This window comes from Alosa pseudoharengus, unplaced genomic scaffold, assembly GCF_046254945.1.
Source record: "Alosa pseudoharengus isolate Yale_2024_CS ecotype anadromous, Long Island Sound unplaced genomic scaffold, YU_APseudo_1.1 YU_APseudo_1.1_scf_1, whole genome shotgun sequence".
In the NCBI taxonomy this organism is placed as follows: Eukaryota; Metazoa; Chordata; class Actinopteri; order Clupeiformes; family Clupeidae; genus Alosa; species Alosa pseudoharengus.
In genome coordinates, this window is record NW_027468564.1 from 54,282,373 (window position 1) to 54,302,372 (window position 20,000).

Sequence of the window (20,000 nt, forward strand, 5' to 3'; positions counted from 1 at the left end):
GAGATATGACCCTGGTCCCCTTACAGCTGCTATCAAACAACACTCTTGCAGCCCAGTGACAGAACACAGATCCAGAACCAATTAGTTGACATCCTGTGGAACAGGCCAGTGTATCTGATTAGACAAAGCCCATGTTGTGGAACCAAAGCCTTTTTGGTGGGTTTCATCAATGTTAGATTATTAATTATTGACAATCAGGTCCTGCCTGTTATAATAATGTAATTGTAAGTGACCGTAGCTTTGAATGGTTTAGCAGATCAAGAATTTTGTGGATGGTTCCATTACATCATCTGCATTTCAATCATCATCTTGAACTGACAATGGATCTGCATCAAGGCACATCAACATGCTGTAGCTTCCTTGGTTAAGTTCAAAAATGTCCAATAGCACCTTGCCAACTCTCTCTCTCTCTCTCTCAGTGTGAATGTGCTAGGTGTAAAGTGTTACCTAATGTATCCAAACTCATGAGTGTGACTCGTCTCTTTTCAACACACACTCTTTCCATCAGCTGGTGTCACGCTTCAGCACAGCTGACACCTCTTACCGATTGTGCTTACGTCTGTGTGTGAGTGTGAGAGGGGGGAGAAAGAGAGAGAGAGGAAGAGAGAGAGAGAGAGAGGGAGAGAGAGAGGAAGAGAGATAGAGAAAGAGAGAGAGAGAGAGAGAGAGGAAGAGAGAGAGAGAGAGAGGGAGGGAGAGAGAGGGGGGATAAAGAAACACTGTGCAAACTTAATGACTATATAGCTGGAAGAGTGGATTATGAAAAAAGACACTGACCCATCGATTTAGTGGACACATTTCTAAACATACATTACTATACCAAATCCACATCCAGAAAACCTCTCCCGAAAGACAGCTGATGAAGCGGAAGTTTCCACTGATGCTATTGTGGGCTATGAGTACAGATCCATAGAGTGTGTGGGCAAATGAAATGTCATTTCTCAGATGAAGTGATGGAATGACTTCACTCAAAGGACTACACACTGAGATGATGAGACTACATTCTGACACGAACAAAATCATGACCCAGCAAAAGTCTTACCTCCAACACAACAACATGCACATCATCAACATTATTGCCGACTCCTCAAAATGAACCTTCTCTCAAGCAAACCATAATTATCGCAGGAATTTTCCCAACAGTTGCTAACAGACCTGCACTCCAGCATCAAACCCTGTGTCTTTTGCAGTTCCTACGAGTTGCACGCTGACCCTAACCGTCTCACTGTGGACGTTGACACACGGGCCACTGAGGCCTGTCCTCATCACCGTTACAGGGCGACCGAGCTCGTACAGCCCCTGTCCTCAGCACTCACCTGCAGTGGCCCACGCCAGTAGACAGAGCACGTAGCAGGCAGAGAGCAGAGCCTTCATTTTGACTGCCGGGGACCCTGCCACCCTCACCAAGGCTATATATACCTCTGGAAGGTCATAGGGCAGACCAAGTCCGGGTGGGAGGGGCTAGAGCAGAGGGTGGTTTGGTGGGCGGGGCTATTGGGGGGGGGGGGATGAGAAGTAGGGAGGGGGTGAGGGGGAAAGGGTGGCAGGCAGAAACAGAGTAGAGGTGGCACTGCACGTCATGGCCACGGTGCACACGTCAGCCATTTTATGCTGGAAAAACTCAATCATGCTCCTGTCAATGTAATGTCTGTCCATGATTGTCTGTCAATGTAATGTTCTTTGTGTTTTGTTTCTGTTGGTGATTGTCTATTTTTGAAGGGCAAAATGTAAAAATGTTAAATAGCAGTGCAGTAGAAGACCTGTCATAATGATTGGATTGTAAATGAAAGCACTATATTTTAAATAAAGTAATAATAAAAAAAAAAAAATCATGCTCCTGTGGGAGAAGGTGGATGAAGGAGGTCAGCAGAGAGACACACAGAGTGACTCTTTTTTTAACAGTAGCCATGGAAACCCAGTTATGAAGCTATGTAAATATATTCAAATGATCTGAACACTTTGATCTAAAGACGTGTAAATCAAACATTCTATGTTTGGCCTCATTGGACAAACAATTAGGTACAAACTTTAGGAGTTCAAAGTGGATAAAGAGACTCAAAATGGGCTTAAAGTTTAACACGGCATTTGCCCATTGTCTTAGGAGAAGACTAAGGATCACCATCAGTAAATGTAATTGTGATTTGAATGAAGAGGCAAAGGAATGTCTCTGACCAGCGTTTTCCCCTGCAGCGTGTTGTTAGGAGAAGCTGTCGACTGGATATAAATCTTGAGGCAGGAGTCCGACTGCCAGGGCTGAAATACAGCCAGGCAGTATTGGCACCCCATACATCTGAAATATGAGGTCTACTTTGCCAAAGAAATGGCCCCGTGATAAAATGTAGAAATTTATAAAAGTGGAGAAGGCTCTTGACCCACAGCCTTCAAATGTGAGAAAGACAGGAAATCGCAGCAGTATGCCTCCAGGGTGTTTTATGTCGCAATAGGTCTTAGATCAAGAAAAGGAATTTTCTACAGTCGATAATAGTTTTTTGTTATCTATCTATAAAATCAACCAGCTTATGGTTATAAATGTGAATCTTAAAACCACACTGTCTGTTGTGTGACAACTCCACCAACACTGTATTACTACATTTTATCGCGACAAGAAAAAAGATCACCAGACAAAAAGGTTGTAAAAAAAGTACAAAATTTATTATTTTTCTTTCATCATTTGGAAAAGAAAAAAAAAAGGCACTGGCCTCTCATAACCCCTCTTACTGAGCAAAAAAATATAACCGCTTTTTTAAACACAGAGCACTTCTACAAACAAATGCAAAGGGAACAAAAAACAACAAACAAAAACAACAACACAGCCTATAATGCGCAGACAAATAAGGAGATGCGAGGACAGATGACGCATGAACTCAATAAAAGACAAAAAAAGAAAAATAAGATAATGGTTAGGAATATGGGACTCAGACACATGTAATGGAATGGCTGTTTTGGAGTTCGAAATGTGTGTGTATTTCTATGTGACAGGACAGTTAAGTGCTTCATGTTAGCCTGTAACATGTACCCTTATTTTTCATTTTCCCATACTTCAGGTCTGTACAATTCTGGTTTTCTTTCTTTCTTTCTTTTTTAAAAACATACAGTTAATTTTGTCTGTACAGGTGTATATAGAGATGAAAGGTTGTTCAATGGTGACAGAGAAAAATTACAGAAGCAACACCATAGAAGACAAGTTTTTCTTTTAAAAGTCTGACTACAGTAAAATAAAAGAAAGCAAAGGAAACCAAAACAAATAGACAGGAAACACTAGCTTAATGTGTGAGCTTTACATGACCGAAACTCCTGTTATCTGAACTAAATAAGATGCGGAGTCAGTGTGGAGGACAAATGTTACCTAGACTATGGGGATCGTTAGCAGTCACCTATTCACATGCTATGACCAAGAAAGCGGGAGAGAACTTTGTCCAAGTGCCAACAACTACACGCTGGAGACATATAAGAATAAGGATAATCTCAATCTTGACCCCGACCCCCCCCTTCCCACCGATCACACACCGATGGGACCCAGCTCCTAATTTCCAAACAGCTGCCATTTCCTATTTGTGGTCTGGGGACCCAAACTCTGGCCTTCGAGGAGGCTGGGATCGGAGGTTCCAGTCAAAAGGTGCTCGAGGCGGTGAACTCTGTGAATGAGCTTCAGTGCTGTTCGCAGAGCTTGAAAACAGGCCGTGCTGTAGAGTCACAGGCCTGCACGGTGCAGCCAAACAGATTTTCTTCTTCAAGTGTACAGACACGTAACCTATATCTAACCTTCCTGGTCTACGGACCACTCAACCTGGGTGGTTTTCCCATCAGTTCTGATTGTGTCGCTCAATACGTCTACGTAAAAGTTTTCGTGCAGACCACATGATTACCGTTTGTTCCTCTCCATGTAACCACCCCTCCTGTTTGTATTTACCGTTTCCACCATAACCGTGTTATTATTATTATTATTATTATTGTTATTTATCTAGTGCTTTCAGGTTCGGGGCCACTGAGGGAAGGTGCCATGATGAGGAAAGCTCATCTGCAGGGGTTGTCCTGGTGCCCAGAGGGTGGTACATTCCACTGGCTAGGTGGTGCGCTGGTGCGTCCCACCAGGTGGGCCACAAGGTAAACAGTGCGCGCTGACGGCGAGCCCCGTTAGACAGGCTTTTGCGATCTGTGTTTTTGTTTAAACGTTCTGAGTGTAATTGCATCTGAATAGTGTCTAAGTACGCGGTGTAGACTGCATAGATAAACGGCCGCGAAGGCTTAGCTAAACACCCTCATCTGCGTCTTCCTTCTTTTAAGGGAAAATAAAACAATAAAAATAAGAAAATAAAATAAGAAAATTCACCAAAGCACCAATGCACATGCATACATACTAAAAAGAGAAGGATCACATGTGTGTACTTTAGTGCAGAGACACTGGGGGAGACAAAGCAACACAGAAAAACGGTAGCCAAAGAGCACGCTAGCTATAGCACTAGGACACGCGACAGGAAGTGGACCGGGGCTTAGGCGGAGGACACGTCTCGTGTTGGTTGTACACTGGCCCCCCCCTAAGAGCGGACATGGCTTGTCTTTGGTCACCTCGCTTAGGTCTGGCCTCCGGCCCCCCTCCCTTCCTCCCTACTCCACTCCGCCACTGAGATGAGAGATTATGCCATCAAAGGAAAGAAAACAAACAGAGAAAAACAACGGGGGAGAAGGGAGGAGGGGGTGACATCCACACATCTCTTACAGAGTCCAGCTGCATCAAACATCATTCAAATCATGGAGGAGGGGGGGTAGCTTTTACTGTGTGTGTGTGTGTATATGCATGTATGTATATTGTGTGGTAGAATCAAATGTTCTTTAGCCAAACATCTAGTTCACCAACTGAGTTAGAGTGTATGCATGTCGTCTGTACGTGCGTGTGTGTGTGTGTGTGTGTGTGTGTGTGTTTGGAAGTGCTGCCGTGAGTGTTATACATTCACTGATTCTGTGTCTGTAGTGAGGGCGCATACAGCTATTAGGTCATGGGGCAGTTGCCTTCACCCTCGCTGTCAGAGGCCGTGTCCGAGCCCGTGGTTTCCATAGAGACGCGGCGCGGGGTGACGATGACTGCCCGCCGCTGCTCCTCCTCGACTCCGCCCACTCTCTGGGTCCCCTCAATATGCTGGATGGCCTGGAGGTCAACACAGAGGAAAGCGTCAGACAAGTTCTCACTTACAGCAAACCCACAAACATGCGCACACACACACACACACACCCACCTGTGTACATTTGATATGTGACCCTCACCTCATTACTGTTAAATGTGTTACCATAAAGATACATTCTTTCATCTTTATTAAAGCGCTAAAGCATAAATCAATCCAAACGGACCTCACCTGAACAATAGTGTCAAGGTTTTGCCGTGATGTGGACATGATGTTGCTGCTGGGGTTTGGACTGACGGTCGCCGTGGCAAAGTGTGTGGGGGCGGGGACTATGACAGTAGGATGGTGGGTAGGGGCAGGGGGGGTGGGAGTGGCCATCACCTAAAAAAACACACACAAACACAAAATTATTTTTATATTATATTTTAAATTGTGATATATTTATTTCTTCTGATGATTATCCTAAAACATTGAAAGTATTACACATTCCATACCAAGGGGCTGTTTATAAGCACAAATGCACTTTCCAAACTTCCCATGGCCGTGAGGGAACAAATGTATACACTGGAATCTATCCGTTAGCCTCACGTCAGTGTTTGTTTGACATCAAAAGCAGCACTTCCAGTAGTTCCTCAAAGTAGTTCCTCTTGTTTGCCGCTTTAAGCAGCTTAGCAACACTCGCTTCCTGTCCTGGCCCTCTGGACTCATTCAGGTACTTAACCCTTTCCCTACATTACTGTAGAATGTCTCAATCCTATCATCCTACATTGAAAAAGCATCTACATGAATGAAATGCTCATCATCAACAGCCAATCATAAAGATACATTATGCACAAAAGTAGTCCGTTAAAACATCCACTCCAGAGACACCTGGCACAGGTTTCACAGAGCCCTACCAGCAATACCATACAACTAGCCTTAGCAACACAGCGGTCTCAATACGTCAGCCCATCCACAATATGAAGTATCATTTCAGACACCTAACACCTATCGGGGACTGTATGGTGGCGGTGTGCGTGCGTGTCTCACCTGTGGGCTGCGGGGGGCGCTGTCTCTGTCGGGCGGCGGCTGCTGCTGCTGCTGCAGCTGCTGGAGGCGCAGCAGGGTCTGTGTGTGGAGGAGCGAGTGCTGGTCCTGCACCTGCTGCTGGGCCACCGCCGCCAGCTTCTCCGGGTACAGCTGGGTGTCCAGGGAGCGCAGCTAGGAGCGGAGCGTCAAGATCAGAGGTCAACACAGAGTAGGGCTACAACTAACCAAGGAGGGGTGGAAAAACAACAACAACAACAACAACTGGACAGAGCAAGCCATGGATGTCCAGAATTGTTTTGCTGCATACCAATACAAAATGTCTACCCTATGTGTTTAATATTACAGCATGGTTTACACATACACATAGTACATTTATTTTTAAACACATCAACAAAATCATCCAAATATATAACAAATGGTTGCAAAAAGTCACTCCATTGTAATACACACCAAGACTAAAGATCCTTCTCCCATAAAAGTGAATGGAGTCATACAATGTTGCTGGTAAGCACCTTGCAGAACAGTGTTTTTGTCTGGTAAATGATGGCGCGTCAGAGCGGAGGCCCTGGGTGTGCCCTCATCCTATCCCTGTCTCTGTGCAAGTGTCCTCCGGTGAACTGAACCGGTGACCTTGAGCAATGACTTCCCCAGTGCAGTCACCAACCCTCCCGTGCCAGCGGCTACTACAGTTACATCACCTCAGCAAAACTAGGGGCCTGCGGCCGCATCCCTGCAACCTTCCTCGCATCTGCCAACTGCTGGTTGGCCTTGAAAAGTTTGCCTCATTGTACCTCCATTTACTTTGCTTGGGTAAACTCATGAACAACATTCTCTCTCTTTCTCTCTCGTCAGCACTAATTGTAGTAGTATGGAGGATTTCCTTTTAAATTTGCACTTTAAATTATGGTCACAATGTGTTTGAGGCATTAACCAGGAGAACTAATTGCATTGATATGTTTTTCGAGTACGGCATGGTACTTTCTGAGGCGTTTTGGAGCACTAGTTTACGGGGTCTAGTTTTGGGGGACACAGGTTGAGGAGGGATCTAGACATCCATGTCCCATGACCTCCGGTTCCTTAGGTAACAGCCCCCCCACCCCCGAGTCCCCGTGAGGCGCCTGGGTCGCTCACCTGCTCCTCCAACTGTGCGCGGGCGGAGCGCTCCTTCTCCAGATGCTGACGCAGCTCCAGCAGCTCTCGCCGCAGGTCCTCCAGCTTCTCCTCCTCCAGGATGTCCGGGGAGCCGATGCCTTCATCCTTCTCCTCCGTGCGCCTCCTCTTCGGCGAGGAGCCGGTGAACTCCTGTTAGAGGGCGGGAGGAAAAGATGGTGAGGGGGGGGGGGGGGGGGTGTTCTGCACACACGCCAGAGATGTGTCCACCAGGAAAAGAACAACTTCACCGTAGTTGTTTTACGGAACATACGTCGCCTTTAACACACCAACATTCGTACTGACAAATTTCCAGACAATTTTATATAGGAATCATTTCCACACCAATATCACAAACAGAAAGTGAAATGCAAAATGCATTGCCTCACTTCAGCATGCCCAAAACTTTGTGTGCGGTGTGTCAGGGTCAGGGTCAGTGTCAGGGTGTGTTACCTGGATGAAGCGCTTGAGCTGGTTGTTCTGCTGTAGGAGCTGAGTCTTCTCCTGCTCCAGAGCGATGATGTACTCGGCAGTCTGCTGAAGTATGGCAGCCTGGGACACATGCAAACACAAAAACAACAAATGCTAAGTATCCAAGCAGATAAGCACTCGGATTAAGGGGGTCATGCCACAGGAACCCCTCATGTCTATGTGACGAGGGGATGTATATGGCTCTTCAAATTGAAGTGTTCCCTTCCCTGCCTGTAATGGCCATAGAGCATGGGACTAATGAGAAATGGGAAAGTTAAAACCAGGCAAAATGTTGTGCAGTGCTTGATTAAACTTAAACAGTGATGCATTGAACGCTCTGTTGTTCACGCAAGCAAAGATACATTCTTTTTGAAAACTGGTCCCAGTCTGATGAAATCGATGTAAACAGATGTTTCATTTTCTTTTAACCTATCGTTCGTGTTGTTCATCTGTAAATGACTTAGATGAGTTGCTGATAGGGCAGCTGATAGGATGCCTCACATACACCCACCAAACAAAGAAATAAATAAATTATTATTTAAAAAAAAATCTCGGAGCCTGTTGAATACTGGTGCGTACTGCTGATATCCGGAAACAATAGCAAAACGGTTGTGAGGTTGAACACGTGATTTATTATGCGTCCTCCCCTGTTAGCAATATAGCAATGCACCAGAAAGATGCCTAAAAATGTTGGCTAACCAGAGCGAAGCCAATTACACATGTACAATTTTTTTTTGGGGGGTTTTTTGCCTTTATTCTGTGAAGTGAAGATTGACAGGAAGTGGGAGTGAGACAGTGGGAGAGAGAGAGATAGGGTGGGATCGGGACATGACCGCAGGTCGGATTCGAACCTGGGTCCCCGTGGGCACTTGGGTACATGGTACAGGCGCTGTAGCCTGTTGCGCCACAGCACCCCCACACATGTACAATTTAATATCAAAATAAAAACAAAACAAATTATCAGAGCATGCTAGAACATTGTGAGAAAAAAAACAAGCCAAGGCAGTTTTGCACACTAAAAAACTTGCACACTACAAAAGCATCTCAGGGAATGTTATAAAATGATTGAGAAGTGTAGAGCCTGGCTCCTTGAAAGACCACAGCAGTTAGGCTACTTTGATTTAAAATACCTAATCAGTCCCAAACTCCAAAACAGCACCACCAGGTGGACAAAGTTAGTAGCACAAATAAATATCCTGTAGGTAAGAATACTTTTTCAGTAGTTCCTCAATTTCAGTGTTTGACGATCCCATGTAACATGTTTGGCTTGTTTAAAAACAATGCTCCCAATGTATAAACAATGTGTTTATTAAGTGTAATGTTTTGAAATGTGATTTATGTTTTTCGGGACACATCAGCAAAGAAACATAATTTGATGACATTTGAACCACTTTGATTTACAGTACATCTAGAAAAGACTGTAATAAGGGAAGCTCAGTGTCATCATAAGAGAAAAGTGTTATGTGAGTGGAACTCTGGTGATTTGGTTGGTACTGCTGGAGCTGGTGAGCAGTGTGGAGCATAGAGCATATAGTCACCTTGCTTAGCTTCTCCCCGTCACTATGTGGGATGAGTGTCTTCAGGGACTGAAAGCCAGCGTTGATGCTCTGCATTCGGCGCCTTTCGTTGCTGTTGGCAATTTCCCTGCGAATGCGACGTTCCTGGTCGCGCGCTGACTCCGGTGTCAATGGAATATTGGCCAAACTAAAAGAAAGAGCGACCAAACACTTAATTAGCCAAAACACAGCAACTACAGATCAGACAACATTGATTAGATCATTGGATTCAATTTTATGTTTACCTTTTTATATTCTGCATATTCTGCTAACATATTTGTATCTCCTTGTTACTCATTTATTTGAACTTGTAATTCCTTTTATATATGTTGTATTGTTAATCTATTTTCATCTACTGTTAAGCTCTTTGGGACAAGTCTTGTTTGTAAATGACAGCCCAAACATAAACCTGCTATAAAAAATAAAGTGACTTGACAACATAATTAGGCATGTAGAAGTTACCTTTTCCTGAGGAAAAATAATAATTTTACAAACTTTTTGATGGGCAGTGCTATGTAACTGTGTAATAATAACAATAATCATAATAATAACAATTCGTGTATATATCTTTATTAATTTTTTTATTTGGACTTGTTTTTATACTGCATCGAAATTAAACAAATTTAGTGGCATGTACTGTATCTCGATCATAAGGTGACCTACATTATGTAACTACAGAGCTAGAATCGCTGTGAATAATGTCCTACAAGTCCCAAAATTCCCTTCGTCATTCAACCGAATGACTCAGGTCTTACTGCCTTTTCACGAAGGCAAGAAATCCTTCCGCGGAGCAGACATCAAATCATTATCAACGCCATTCTGAATTTCAGTTCAAGGACACATACGGTCTTGAAATAACGGAAATAATTAAAATCTCTCGAAACAGTAAGGCAAATTTGACGGGGTTCCCGACACCAATAGGTATTTAGCATTTCACTCCAAACGAAAGACATTTGGATCGAGTGCTTCCCATCTGGTCCGAGAACAATACATCTTGTTTCCGCCAATGCGCTCAAGGCAGCGTGGTTGAAATAGTACGGCTAGCTAGCTCAAGAACTAGCCACCAGAGCTGCGTAATAATCGAATGTACTCCAAATGTAGGTTAAAAAAGAACACATTATCTTAACAATTAAAGAGAAAGAAACTCTCCGTATATTCCCATATCATTCAGTGTTGGCTAAGTACAAGAAATCACACAAGTGGCCTCTTAATTTGCTAACACGAACACCACAACATTTCAGCGCACGCCACAGCCATGGCTGCGTAGTCTGAAAGCACAAGAGCATGGTCGTCACGATGCAAATAACAGACGAAAACATTTCAATACTGCGAGTTAGATATGAATGGCTGCGTAAGCAAACAAATCACTGATGAGCAGTAGTAAATGTAGAGGAGAGTAACTACAAACGTATAAATAAACTAGTCATAAATCAGTGAGTAACTTAACGTACTAGCTACACATCAACATAAGCGTCGTATTCGCACTACCACGTGGTTAGTGTTTGCCACAGACATGCAACGCTATTATGTATTTATAAGCGTTAATTTTACATATCTTACCATTGGTATCTATTTTAATATATACTAGTCATGCCTAAACACAATTAGTATTACGCGTGGTTAGCGGTAAGCAAGCTTATCTTTACACTTAGTGTTTCTATTGTTATCGCAATTGAACATTAACGTTACAAGACTCATGCAACTCTTAGCCTACTGCATCGGTCTGTTGGTAGGCAGATATATATTTAATTGAGCAGGTTCCTATTGATGAGAAAATACAAATTGAACAATACACACCTACAAAGACCCCCGATGACTTCTTTCTCCGATTTCCTAAATTGTTGCAAAGACACCTTCTCAGCTGGTACCATGAAATACTCCATGTTTTTCATCACCGTTTCTGAGCCTTTGATTTTTTCCCCCCTTATTTCAACTTGTTTTCTTCACTTTGCAGAATATATGATGCGCCTAATCGACTAGTATGCGCATAATAATTTACAGCCTGTAATTTGTTCGCGGTTGTATATTGCCACTTTACATTCAGCTGGTGGGGTTTCCGTGTGTAGCGCTTCTCTCCCTCCCCTTCTGCAGTCCGCATGAGAGTGTGTAGCTGCAGCTGATCGGATGTCTCTCAAGGCGGGAAACAGCTGGTTGGAATCACGGAGCGACCAAGAGCCTCCTTCCGCATAGTAGGCTCCATGTAAACAAAGGACTATTTAAACACGGTAGTAAGGGAGGGAGGGGGAGCAGCGTACAAACTTGAACTACTGGAAAACTAGCAGAATAAAAGGGCAGCGGAACAGAATGCAGCTACTTGAAACGATTTTATTGTAAACGTAAAAAGTGAGAAGTTATATGCCTATAGGCTACGTTCATTTCAGTTTAAATTTGTTGAAGATTTTTATGTAGCTATATCTGATTTAAACTGCCAGCAAAATGCATACATTTGTAGCCTGCAATTTTCAGACATTTAATGTAGGCTAAAATGTATAACTTTGTTATTATAGCATTTTGTGAGGTAAGCTATCGCTTCTCTTTGGAGTTTACAGACATGAAAAATAGGCCCTAATTACAGGAACGGTCCCACTATAATTCTTGTAGCCTATTTTCAACTGATGAAACAGCATAATAGCCTAGTTATTCATTATTGTGTAGGCCTAGCCTACACCTGGTAGCTACAATATGACGAAATAACATTAATCTATTTATCTTCGGTTTTTCCTTTAGACAAACTTCTTCTGTAAATGTAAGGATTCTGCATTTTGAAAACAACGTGAAGAACAAATACATTTGAATGGTTTTATTATTTTTTCTTATCTCAAGGATGAAACGTTGTATCCTTCTTCGACCACAAGATGGTGCGCTTTGCTTCTCTGTCTGTGTGGTTGAGGCCACAGTGGATCAGTTTACTGCATGCTGTTGTAGGCTACGTGTCGTGGATATTTACCACCCTGTCTGTGTTGGGAACTTGATAAATAAGTTCAAGGCAACACAATGGTGTTTTTTCACATTAAAATAATGATTTCAAACTCAGTTTGATGCTACACTGACTTATAATATGGAGAATGAAGTCACTGATGATGTGCGCCGAACGACTGATAGTGCACCATGTAAGCCAGTCAACACCAATGGCGTTAAATATTGATGCCAAGGGGCATAAATCCCCATTCTTCAAATGTGTTGCCTTAAGTTGCATATGTCAAGCCACCCAAGATTAAGCAACACTTAGCCTATAGCCCCCCTACTGTTTTTAGCCCGTTACTGCTGCTACTATGACTAACCTTACTAGCCTACTCCTTGCAAAATAATAATAATGACGATACCAATAATGATACCTCATCAACAACTGTGCATGTTTACAATCATCAGTGCATGCAAATGATTGGGCCTACACTGGCTACAATAATTGTAAAAAATACAGGGACCAGGTTATTAAGAATTGGGTGTTTCCATCTCTTCTGCCCAATGTAACACAGTGGGATACCTCTCGATTCCCAGTGCTCTTTCCTCGATAAGTCCTAATTCCCAACTGAGGCTACAGACCACCTTCTGGGCATTCAGGTAGGCCTATGTCTTTGATCAGGACCAGCACGGTGAAATCCCTTCTCCCCTTTCTCTCTCTTTCTCTCTTGGGAACAACAGGAGCGAGACAGAATCCACCTTTGAGAAAAATGCTGGGGACAGCTCATGGTGGATATAGGCGGAGCAGGCATGCGCTGAGCCCGCGGGCAGAGTGGCCAACGTTGAAGTCTGCACACACACTGTCGCACGGAAACCACCGCGCCGCTTACGTCTCCAAGCGGGCGAGGGCCAGAGAGTGAGAAGGAGAGGGAGGGGGGCAAATGAAAAAGCTCTGCACCGCTGTACTCGTGAGACATCTGGAAACGACGCTCAAAGGCACACACTGACTCCGCGCACCAATTTGGAATGGCGTTTTTGTGAAGATGACCAATCTTTTACACACTTGACCGGCGTCGTTATTAAGCGATTCCACTATTTTACCGTCTATTTGAGCGAGATATTGTAACATATTTAACGCATTTTTTCGTTTTCGTTTCGTTATTATTAGACTCTTGACTAGACATGTTTTCGTGTCTCTGAATCGTCAAGTTAAAATAGCCTGTAAGACGTTTTCCTATGCCCAGAAGATTTACTTTATGGGCTGCGTCAGGAACCGATACAGTTTTAGAGCATAGAGAAAGTAGGCTTCTACATTTTTTTCGGTGCTCATGATTTTTTGGTATGTTTTGACAAAGGCATTCGCCAGCTGATCTGGATACTTAAAACAGTATCGTCTTCTTTGTCGCTTGGGACATTACGTGAACAGACAGAGACGTCTAGTGTTTCTTTTGAAGTGATAGACGAGCGACAGAGCGAATAGCCTACTAGCCAGAGGAGGAGAGAAGACCCCACCGTCACGTTCCGGGAAAACTGGCCTTCCTTAAAGGTAAACCATTATAAGCACCTCATTGTATCTTTGCCTAGGAAAGAAGGCAAAACAGTTTGTGTGCGTGTGGTGTCACCATTAAGGCTGTTTGCAGGTTTTCAACCGGCTGGATTAGGGAAATGCTGTGTGGATGCGATGCATTTGGTATTTCGGGTGGCATGGTCTGACCCAGTTTTTTGTGTCGTGAGGGACAACAAACGATGCTTGGTGGACTGTGTCTCTGTACTGAACTAATGCTGTTGGTCATTGCCGCCCCCGCCCTCACCCTTGCTCGCTGGCTTTTCGGAAGATCAACATGCGCGGTCCCGGTCGGTTTAATCGTTAGAAGTCGAGCCACCACAATGCAGAATTGGGCAAATATACTCTACAGGGATTAGTACATGCTACTTCAGTGATAGTTGTCATGTTTCCAAATCATGTCACCCAGTATTAGGTAACATGTCAAGGTAGGTACTCACACGGCCATGGACGGGTTCAGAAGTGATGGTCCTCAAATGTTCATATTCCTTATAATTTACTACTGTCTGATAACAAGCTAAAATGACAATAAGTGTGTTGACTTGACATTGGTTTGAACTTTTATGTTTGTCGTTCACCAAAGCATAAATCAAGCCTGTCCTTGATTGACAGTTCATTGGATGGGAGCAACAATTCTATAAGGTTATTGCCATACTTAATCAGGCCATGCTAAGGGTTATCCACACATTGGAGCAGTGGTCCTGTATGTGTCATATCCTAAGGTCAGGCTTTCTATGACTTGTTGACTCCATTGACCCCTAAGCAGAAGTGAGAGGTTAAGGAGAGGCTATGAAGGAAATGGTCATATGATGGCCAGCGCTCACAACAGCTCCTAATATATATTTTTTGAAGGCCAAAGTCTGAAACTGTGTGGAGGCATTTCAGCAATTGAGGTCTTCTTGAGCTCACAAAGGCCCCAACTATCTTGGTGCTGGAGAAGGCCACTGTGGTCAACATGTGTCCACATAATTGCACATACGTCCTCGCTTATAATATTTTCAGAGAAAGAATGCCACTAACAAATATATGGATGGTGTAATCTCCATCGCTTCATGGTTGGACACCAACAAATATGTTTTTGTTTCTGATTTTCCTTCCTAAAGAGCCTACTGTTGTTTTGGACAGCTTCTGGGGATGACACAAGTAAAGTTTCTGTGGTAATGTTGACTGCACCAGATCACTCATTCCACAGGGAGAGAGACATAGCCTGACAGATATGACAGTAAAGAGAGAGAGAGAGAGAGAGAGAGAGAGAGAGAGAGAGAGAGAGACAGAGCATGGGAGAGAGAATGTGTTTTTTCCCTTACACCTCTTCAGGCCAAACACTTTAAGGGGAGCATGATGTAACATCACTGTAATGCTGAGAAACCAAGACAATATCCGTGGACAGAGGGAGCAAAGGCAGACAGACGGGCAGGCAGGCTGAAAAGAGAGACGCTACGCTTTGATGACGTGAGGGGCGAGCTCGCGGGCTCAGGAAGCCTTTGATGGGAACTGCCATAAGGGGCTGCAGTTTGAAGGACACCTGTCTGGGAACTCCTCCAAACCCCTCTTTTCATGTCATCTTTTCATCCTGTGTCTCATCATGGACAAAAGTCACCATAGACATTTCTGCATTTTCACAGCCCAAACTTGGACTCTGTCAATAATCCAACACTCCCAATTTAGAAATGTGCTGCATTTTAGCAATGCAGTCGTGTATATGTGGCCATTTATTTCTTGCTGCACTATAGGCCTCCGAGCACATGATGTAGGTGAATTTTCAGCGGAGGAAAGTTACAGAGTCGGTGGGGGTGGAAAAAAAGGAAAAGCGCCACAGGCTTTGTTCCAGCGTAGTGTCTGCAACCCTGTGGCTTGCGTTAGGGAGTTCACCGGGTTCGGTGGTTTCATAAACGCTCCCCGAGTGGGGAAAAGCATGGAGCCATGTGAAAGGAGAGCTGGGGCCCCTCCTCTCGCCAGCTCGGCCCCAAACCAGGCATTTTTCTCCTGTTAAACACTAACCGCTAACAACCGCCTCCCTGCTAGCCCCCTTCCACCACCACCACCGCCGCCACCACTGCTGCTGCTGCCCCCCCCCCCCCCCCAAATGGAATGTCTCATTCAAGGCGCTCTCGCTGGGGGGGCCCGCACTGGTGGTGTTATTGCGCGTTCCATTTGCTGACACGTTGCGCTTGAGCTGTGTTAGGAGGACCTCCCCAGGTCACTTACACATGAGTGAATGGCTCCGCACCTGTAAACAGACACACACACACACACACACGCACACACACACACACACACACACACACGCACACATGGATACATACACGCTCGATACAGAACTCTTCCACAGTTCTCTGTCTCTTATTCCTTTTCTGTTCTTCTTTCTCTGTTTTTTCTCCCTCTCTCTCTCTGTCTCTCTCTCTTTTTTCTTTTTGCCTTCTTTGCTCTCTCTCCAGAGGGTCACGTGTCTGTGTATTCATTTCCAAAACAAACACAGACGGAATTCCATGCCCCCCTCCCCCAACCACCACCACCACCACACCCACACCCACACGCATGCATATCACTTTTTTTCCTTCTGTTCTCAGAAAAGGGTGAAGAGAGGGAGAGACAGAGGGAGAGAAAGGGAGAGAGAGAGAGAGTGCGTGTGTGTGTGCGTGTGTGTGTCTGTGTTGGGGCCTCGAGACAATCCACCAAGTTGAAAATGCAGGAGGGAGAGAGAAGGGTTGGAAAATACAGGCAGTTAGAAAGAAAAACAGGATACTGGGAGAGAAGAGGAGCGGAGAGGAGAGGAGAGGAGAGGGGAGAGCGACAGCTCCTTTGAGGAGGAGAGATGTCAAGCTGCAATGCAATCAAATGGAGGGAGCTCAAGTCTGCATTGTCAGATCAGCTTAGGATCACTAGTGCTAATGCCTTTCTCTCCAAGGCCAGGGTGCACCTTTTTCTTTCTCTTTCTACCTCTTTATTCCTCTCTCTTTTCTGCCGTTCTTCCTCATTTCCTTCGCTCTTTATCCAAAACAGGCTCTCGCCTCGCCACCAGAGAGCGTTCAGCGTTCCTCCTGTCTCACCTTTTCGCCTCCCCTGGTTCACTCCTCTTGTTTTAACCACTCTATCGGCATTCTTCCCATGTGGATTTTTCACGTTCCTTCTCTCTATCTCCCTCCCACTCAAACCCCCTCCTTCCCCGGCCCTAACCGCTCTCTCCACCTCCCTCTCGCCATTTTTCCAAACTCGCTCACTCTGTCACGCTCACACACTCTCACGCACTCACTCGCCTGCTCGTTTGCTTGCTTATTCACTCGCTTGCTTACTCACTCCCTAACTTCTCTTTTTCTTTCTTTCGTTCTCTCTTCATCTCTCTCTCCTCCACCTCCCTCTGACTATATTTCTTACTCATTCACTCACTTACTCAAACTCCTCTTCTCTTTCTTTTTTCATTCTTCCTTTCATTCTTCCTTTTTCAACCTCTCTCTTCTTATCTCGTTCTCATTCACCTCTACCTCTCTATATTCCTCACCTACTCACTAAATGTTCTCTCTCTCTCTCTCTCTCTCTCTCTCTCTCTCTCTCTCTGTATCTCTCTTCTCTCTCTCTTTCCCACCTCCCTCTGTCTGTATTCTTCATTTTTCTCTGTGCTCCCCCCTTCTCTCTCTCCTCCTTGTTGCACCAGCTGCTTCTTGTTATTATTTACTGGCGCGGCCCACAATGCCGCCCTTCATGTGTACACACAATAGTGCAGTGGAAACAAATTGGGTGAATCTGCTGCGCCGCGGCAAGGAATGTGAGCGCGCCGGGTCCTGGTGGCGGAGGTGAGGGATAGAGAGGGATGTGGGGAGAGAAAGAATGAGAGAGAGAGAGAGAAGAGAGATAGAAAGTAGAGCAAAAGAGAGAGAAAGTGCTGAAGTGCTGATAAGTGTCATATGCTGTCTGTGGGTTTGGGGTGTGTGGAAGTTAATTCCTAAGGAATGGTTGGCCCCTCTCTCTCTCTCTCTCTCTCTCTCTCTCTCTCTCTCTCTCTCTCTCTCTCTCTCTTTCTGTTTCTCTCTCTCTTTCTCTCTCTATCTCTTTTTCTTATTTCTCTGGACCCCTTTGCTTCTCCATCTTATTTCTCTCGCTGCCCGACTCCCAACATTGAGAGTTCCAGTCTTCAGATGGAGAACAGACGCGGGTAAAGAAAAAAATGTTTGGGCAAACACAATACAAAGAAAGAAAGAAATGTAGGAACGGAGAGAAAAAAAAAGATTTTTTTACAGGAAAAAGAGAAACGCCGTTTGGTAAAAGCAGGTTATGCTGAGCGGGCCCCACCCAGTGTTGGAAGACCTCAGTAGCACTTTTGACAGAGAGGGTGGCCCTCCCTCACGAAAACAAGTCCAACACACACACACACATGCACACACATGCACACACGCACACACACACACACACATACACACACACACACATGCACACACGCATACACACACACACACATACACACACATACACACACATGCACACACGCATACACACACACACACATACACACACGCACGCGAGTGCGAGTGAAGCCGTCCCTGGTGGGGGCCGCTTGTTTCTCATCGCGTCACCTCCTGGTCCTAATTGCTCTCTGCTGTTTTCGAGTTCGGCCCTCTTCCTGTTTCCCGCTTCAGTCGTGTCAGTCGGCCTGTTGTGTTGTGAGTCGGCGAGTGCGTGTGTGTGTGTGTGTGTGTGTGTGTGTGTGTGTGTGTGTGTTTGTAAATGTATGATGATGTGGATGACTCTTTTAGTAGCAAATCATCGACTCCAAAACATCGTCCAGTTCTCCCCTCCATAGGAGATGATGTGAGACAAACATGTGTCAAGGCTGATTGAGAGGGTCGGTACATGTGTGTGTATGTGCATTTATGTGTGTGTACTTGTGTAAATGTGTGTGTATATTATGCACATTTTAAACTTGTGTATGCGTGTGTGTCGGTATATATTGAAGCGTGTGTTATTTTCCACATTGGTACCTGGTGCCAGGCATGTGATGTGGGATGTGGCTATTGCAGATGGCAGTGCCACACTAAGCTCGCTGTCCTCTTGTCAGCGGGCACTGATGGAACAGAGCAGTGCAGGTAGCTTCTGTCCTCTACTCACTCCATCTCTCTTTCTCTCTTCCTCCCTCTTTCTCTCTACCTCTCCACCTCTCTGCCTGGTTCTCCCTGTCAGTCTTTTTCAACTCTGTGTTTACATACCTGCAGCTTGAGGGAGTGGAAAATAGTCTGTCCAGGGACTGATACTGAACTTAATGAAAGAGTGAAAAGAAGATACAGATAGAAAGAAAGAAAGAAAGAAAGAGAGAGAGAGAAAGAGAGAGAAACAGTGAAATGAGTCATTCTTGTGAAGGGTTAATTTCTTCTGCTGATCCACAGCCAACAGCATCTGAAAGGATTCAGCTCTCAGGGCTCTCTTTCTCCTCCCCCCTTTCTCTCTCTCTCCCTCATTCTCTCTCTCTCTCTCCCTCATTCTCTCTCTCATACTCTCTCTCTCCCTCCCTCCATCTCTGTCATCCAAACCCCCTCACCACAACACATTCCTCAGTGTGTCGCAGCAGATTCTACCAATTAGTCACTGCCAGTGTCATCAGCTCCAGAGCTTCACAGATACCCCCCCCCCCCCCCCACACACACACACACACTCACACATCTGGCCAGAGGAGGGCTAATCCAGCCGCGCTGAGCGGAACCCAAGGGCTCTCTGCTCTGCTCGCCCCGTCTCAGAGAGCAACAAGTCAGCGCGTCAGTCAGACACTTTTTTGACGTGCAAAAAAAAAAAAAAAAAGTCACTTTGCTACATGGCCATTCGCATGTCCAGCAACGGCACACCAGAAAAGTAAAAAAAGAAAGAAAGGCTGTTTCCTGTCCTTTTTCCATTTATCCTTTCCTCCCCTCCTCCCGCTGTCTCCCCATGTGTTTCTCTCTCTCCCTCTCTCTTTCTCTCTGTCCCTCCCTCTCTTTCTCTCTCTCTCCCTCTCTCGCTCCCTCTTTCTCTCTCTCCCTCTCTCTGTCTGTCTTTTTCTCTCCCCATGTGTTCTGAGAAACGCCAGGCCCAGCGATTGCAGGCTGGAGGGTGAGGATTGCATCACTACACGTGTGGGCGCGGTGGTGGCGCTGTGGTGTGTGTGTGTGTGTGTGTGTGTGTGTGTGTGTGTGTGTGTGTGTGTGTGTGTGTGTGTGTGTGTGTGTGTGTGTGTGTGTGTGCGTGTGTGTG

The 20,000-nt window shown here is 45.1% G+C and overlaps 3 protein-coding genes across 3 annotated transcripts in view; 1 reads left to right on the plus strand and 2 right to left on the minus strand.

Moving 5' to 3' along the window:
• Positions 1–1,389, minus strand: part of LOC143133340 (sarcalumenin) — a 16,053-nt gene extending 14,664 nt beyond the window's left edge. Inside the window, exon 1 of the mRNA XM_076293122.1 lies at positions 1,317–1,389. Within this exon, the coding sequence (XP_076149237.1) occupies positions 1,317–1,374 (58 nt within the window). The 5' untranslated portion in view covers positions 1,375–1,389. The remainder of the gene's footprint in view (positions 1–1,316) is intronic.
• A 1,241-nt stretch (positions 1,390–2,630) lies between these two features.
• Positions 2,631–11,450, minus strand: LOC143133402 (transcription factor AP-4-like). Its single transcript, XM_076293169.1, has 7 exons — positions 11,120–11,450; positions 9,305–9,470; positions 7,749–7,847; positions 7,278–7,448; positions 6,147–6,317; positions 5,349–5,498; positions 2,631–5,143 (listed from the first exon to the last, which is right to left on the minus strand). The coding sequence occupies exons 1-7, from the start codon at positions 11,212–11,214 to the stop codon at positions 4,988–4,990; spliced, it is 1,008 nt and encodes a 335-aa protein (XP_076149284.1). The 5' UTR covers positions 11,215–11,450; the 3' UTR covers positions 2,631–4,987.
• A 1,695-nt stretch (positions 11,451–13,145) lies between these two features.
• Positions 13,146–20,000, plus strand: part of glis2a (GLIS family zinc finger 2a) — a 31,281-nt gene continuing 24,426 nt past the window's right edge. Inside the window, exon 1 of the mRNA XM_076293161.1 lies at positions 13,146–13,769. The gene's annotated coding sequence lies outside the window, so the exon portion shown is untranslated. The remainder of the gene's footprint in view (positions 13,770–20,000) is intronic.

Excerpts from the sequence above, each read along its gene's own strand:
- LOC143133402 (XM_076293169.1), bottom strand. The coding sequence starts at position 11,214 with ATGAAAAACATGGAGTATTTCATGGTACCAGCTGAGAAGGTGTCTTTG. Across the intron at positions 9,471-11,119 it reads GTCATCGGGGGTCTTTGTAG|TTTGGCCAATATTCCATTGA; the intron begins GTGTGTATTGTT and ends TCTTTCTTTTAG. Across the intron at positions 5,144-5,348 it reads ACCTTGACACTATTGTTCAG|GCCATCCAGCATATTGAGGG; the intron begins GTGAGGTCCGTT and ends GTTGACCTCCAG.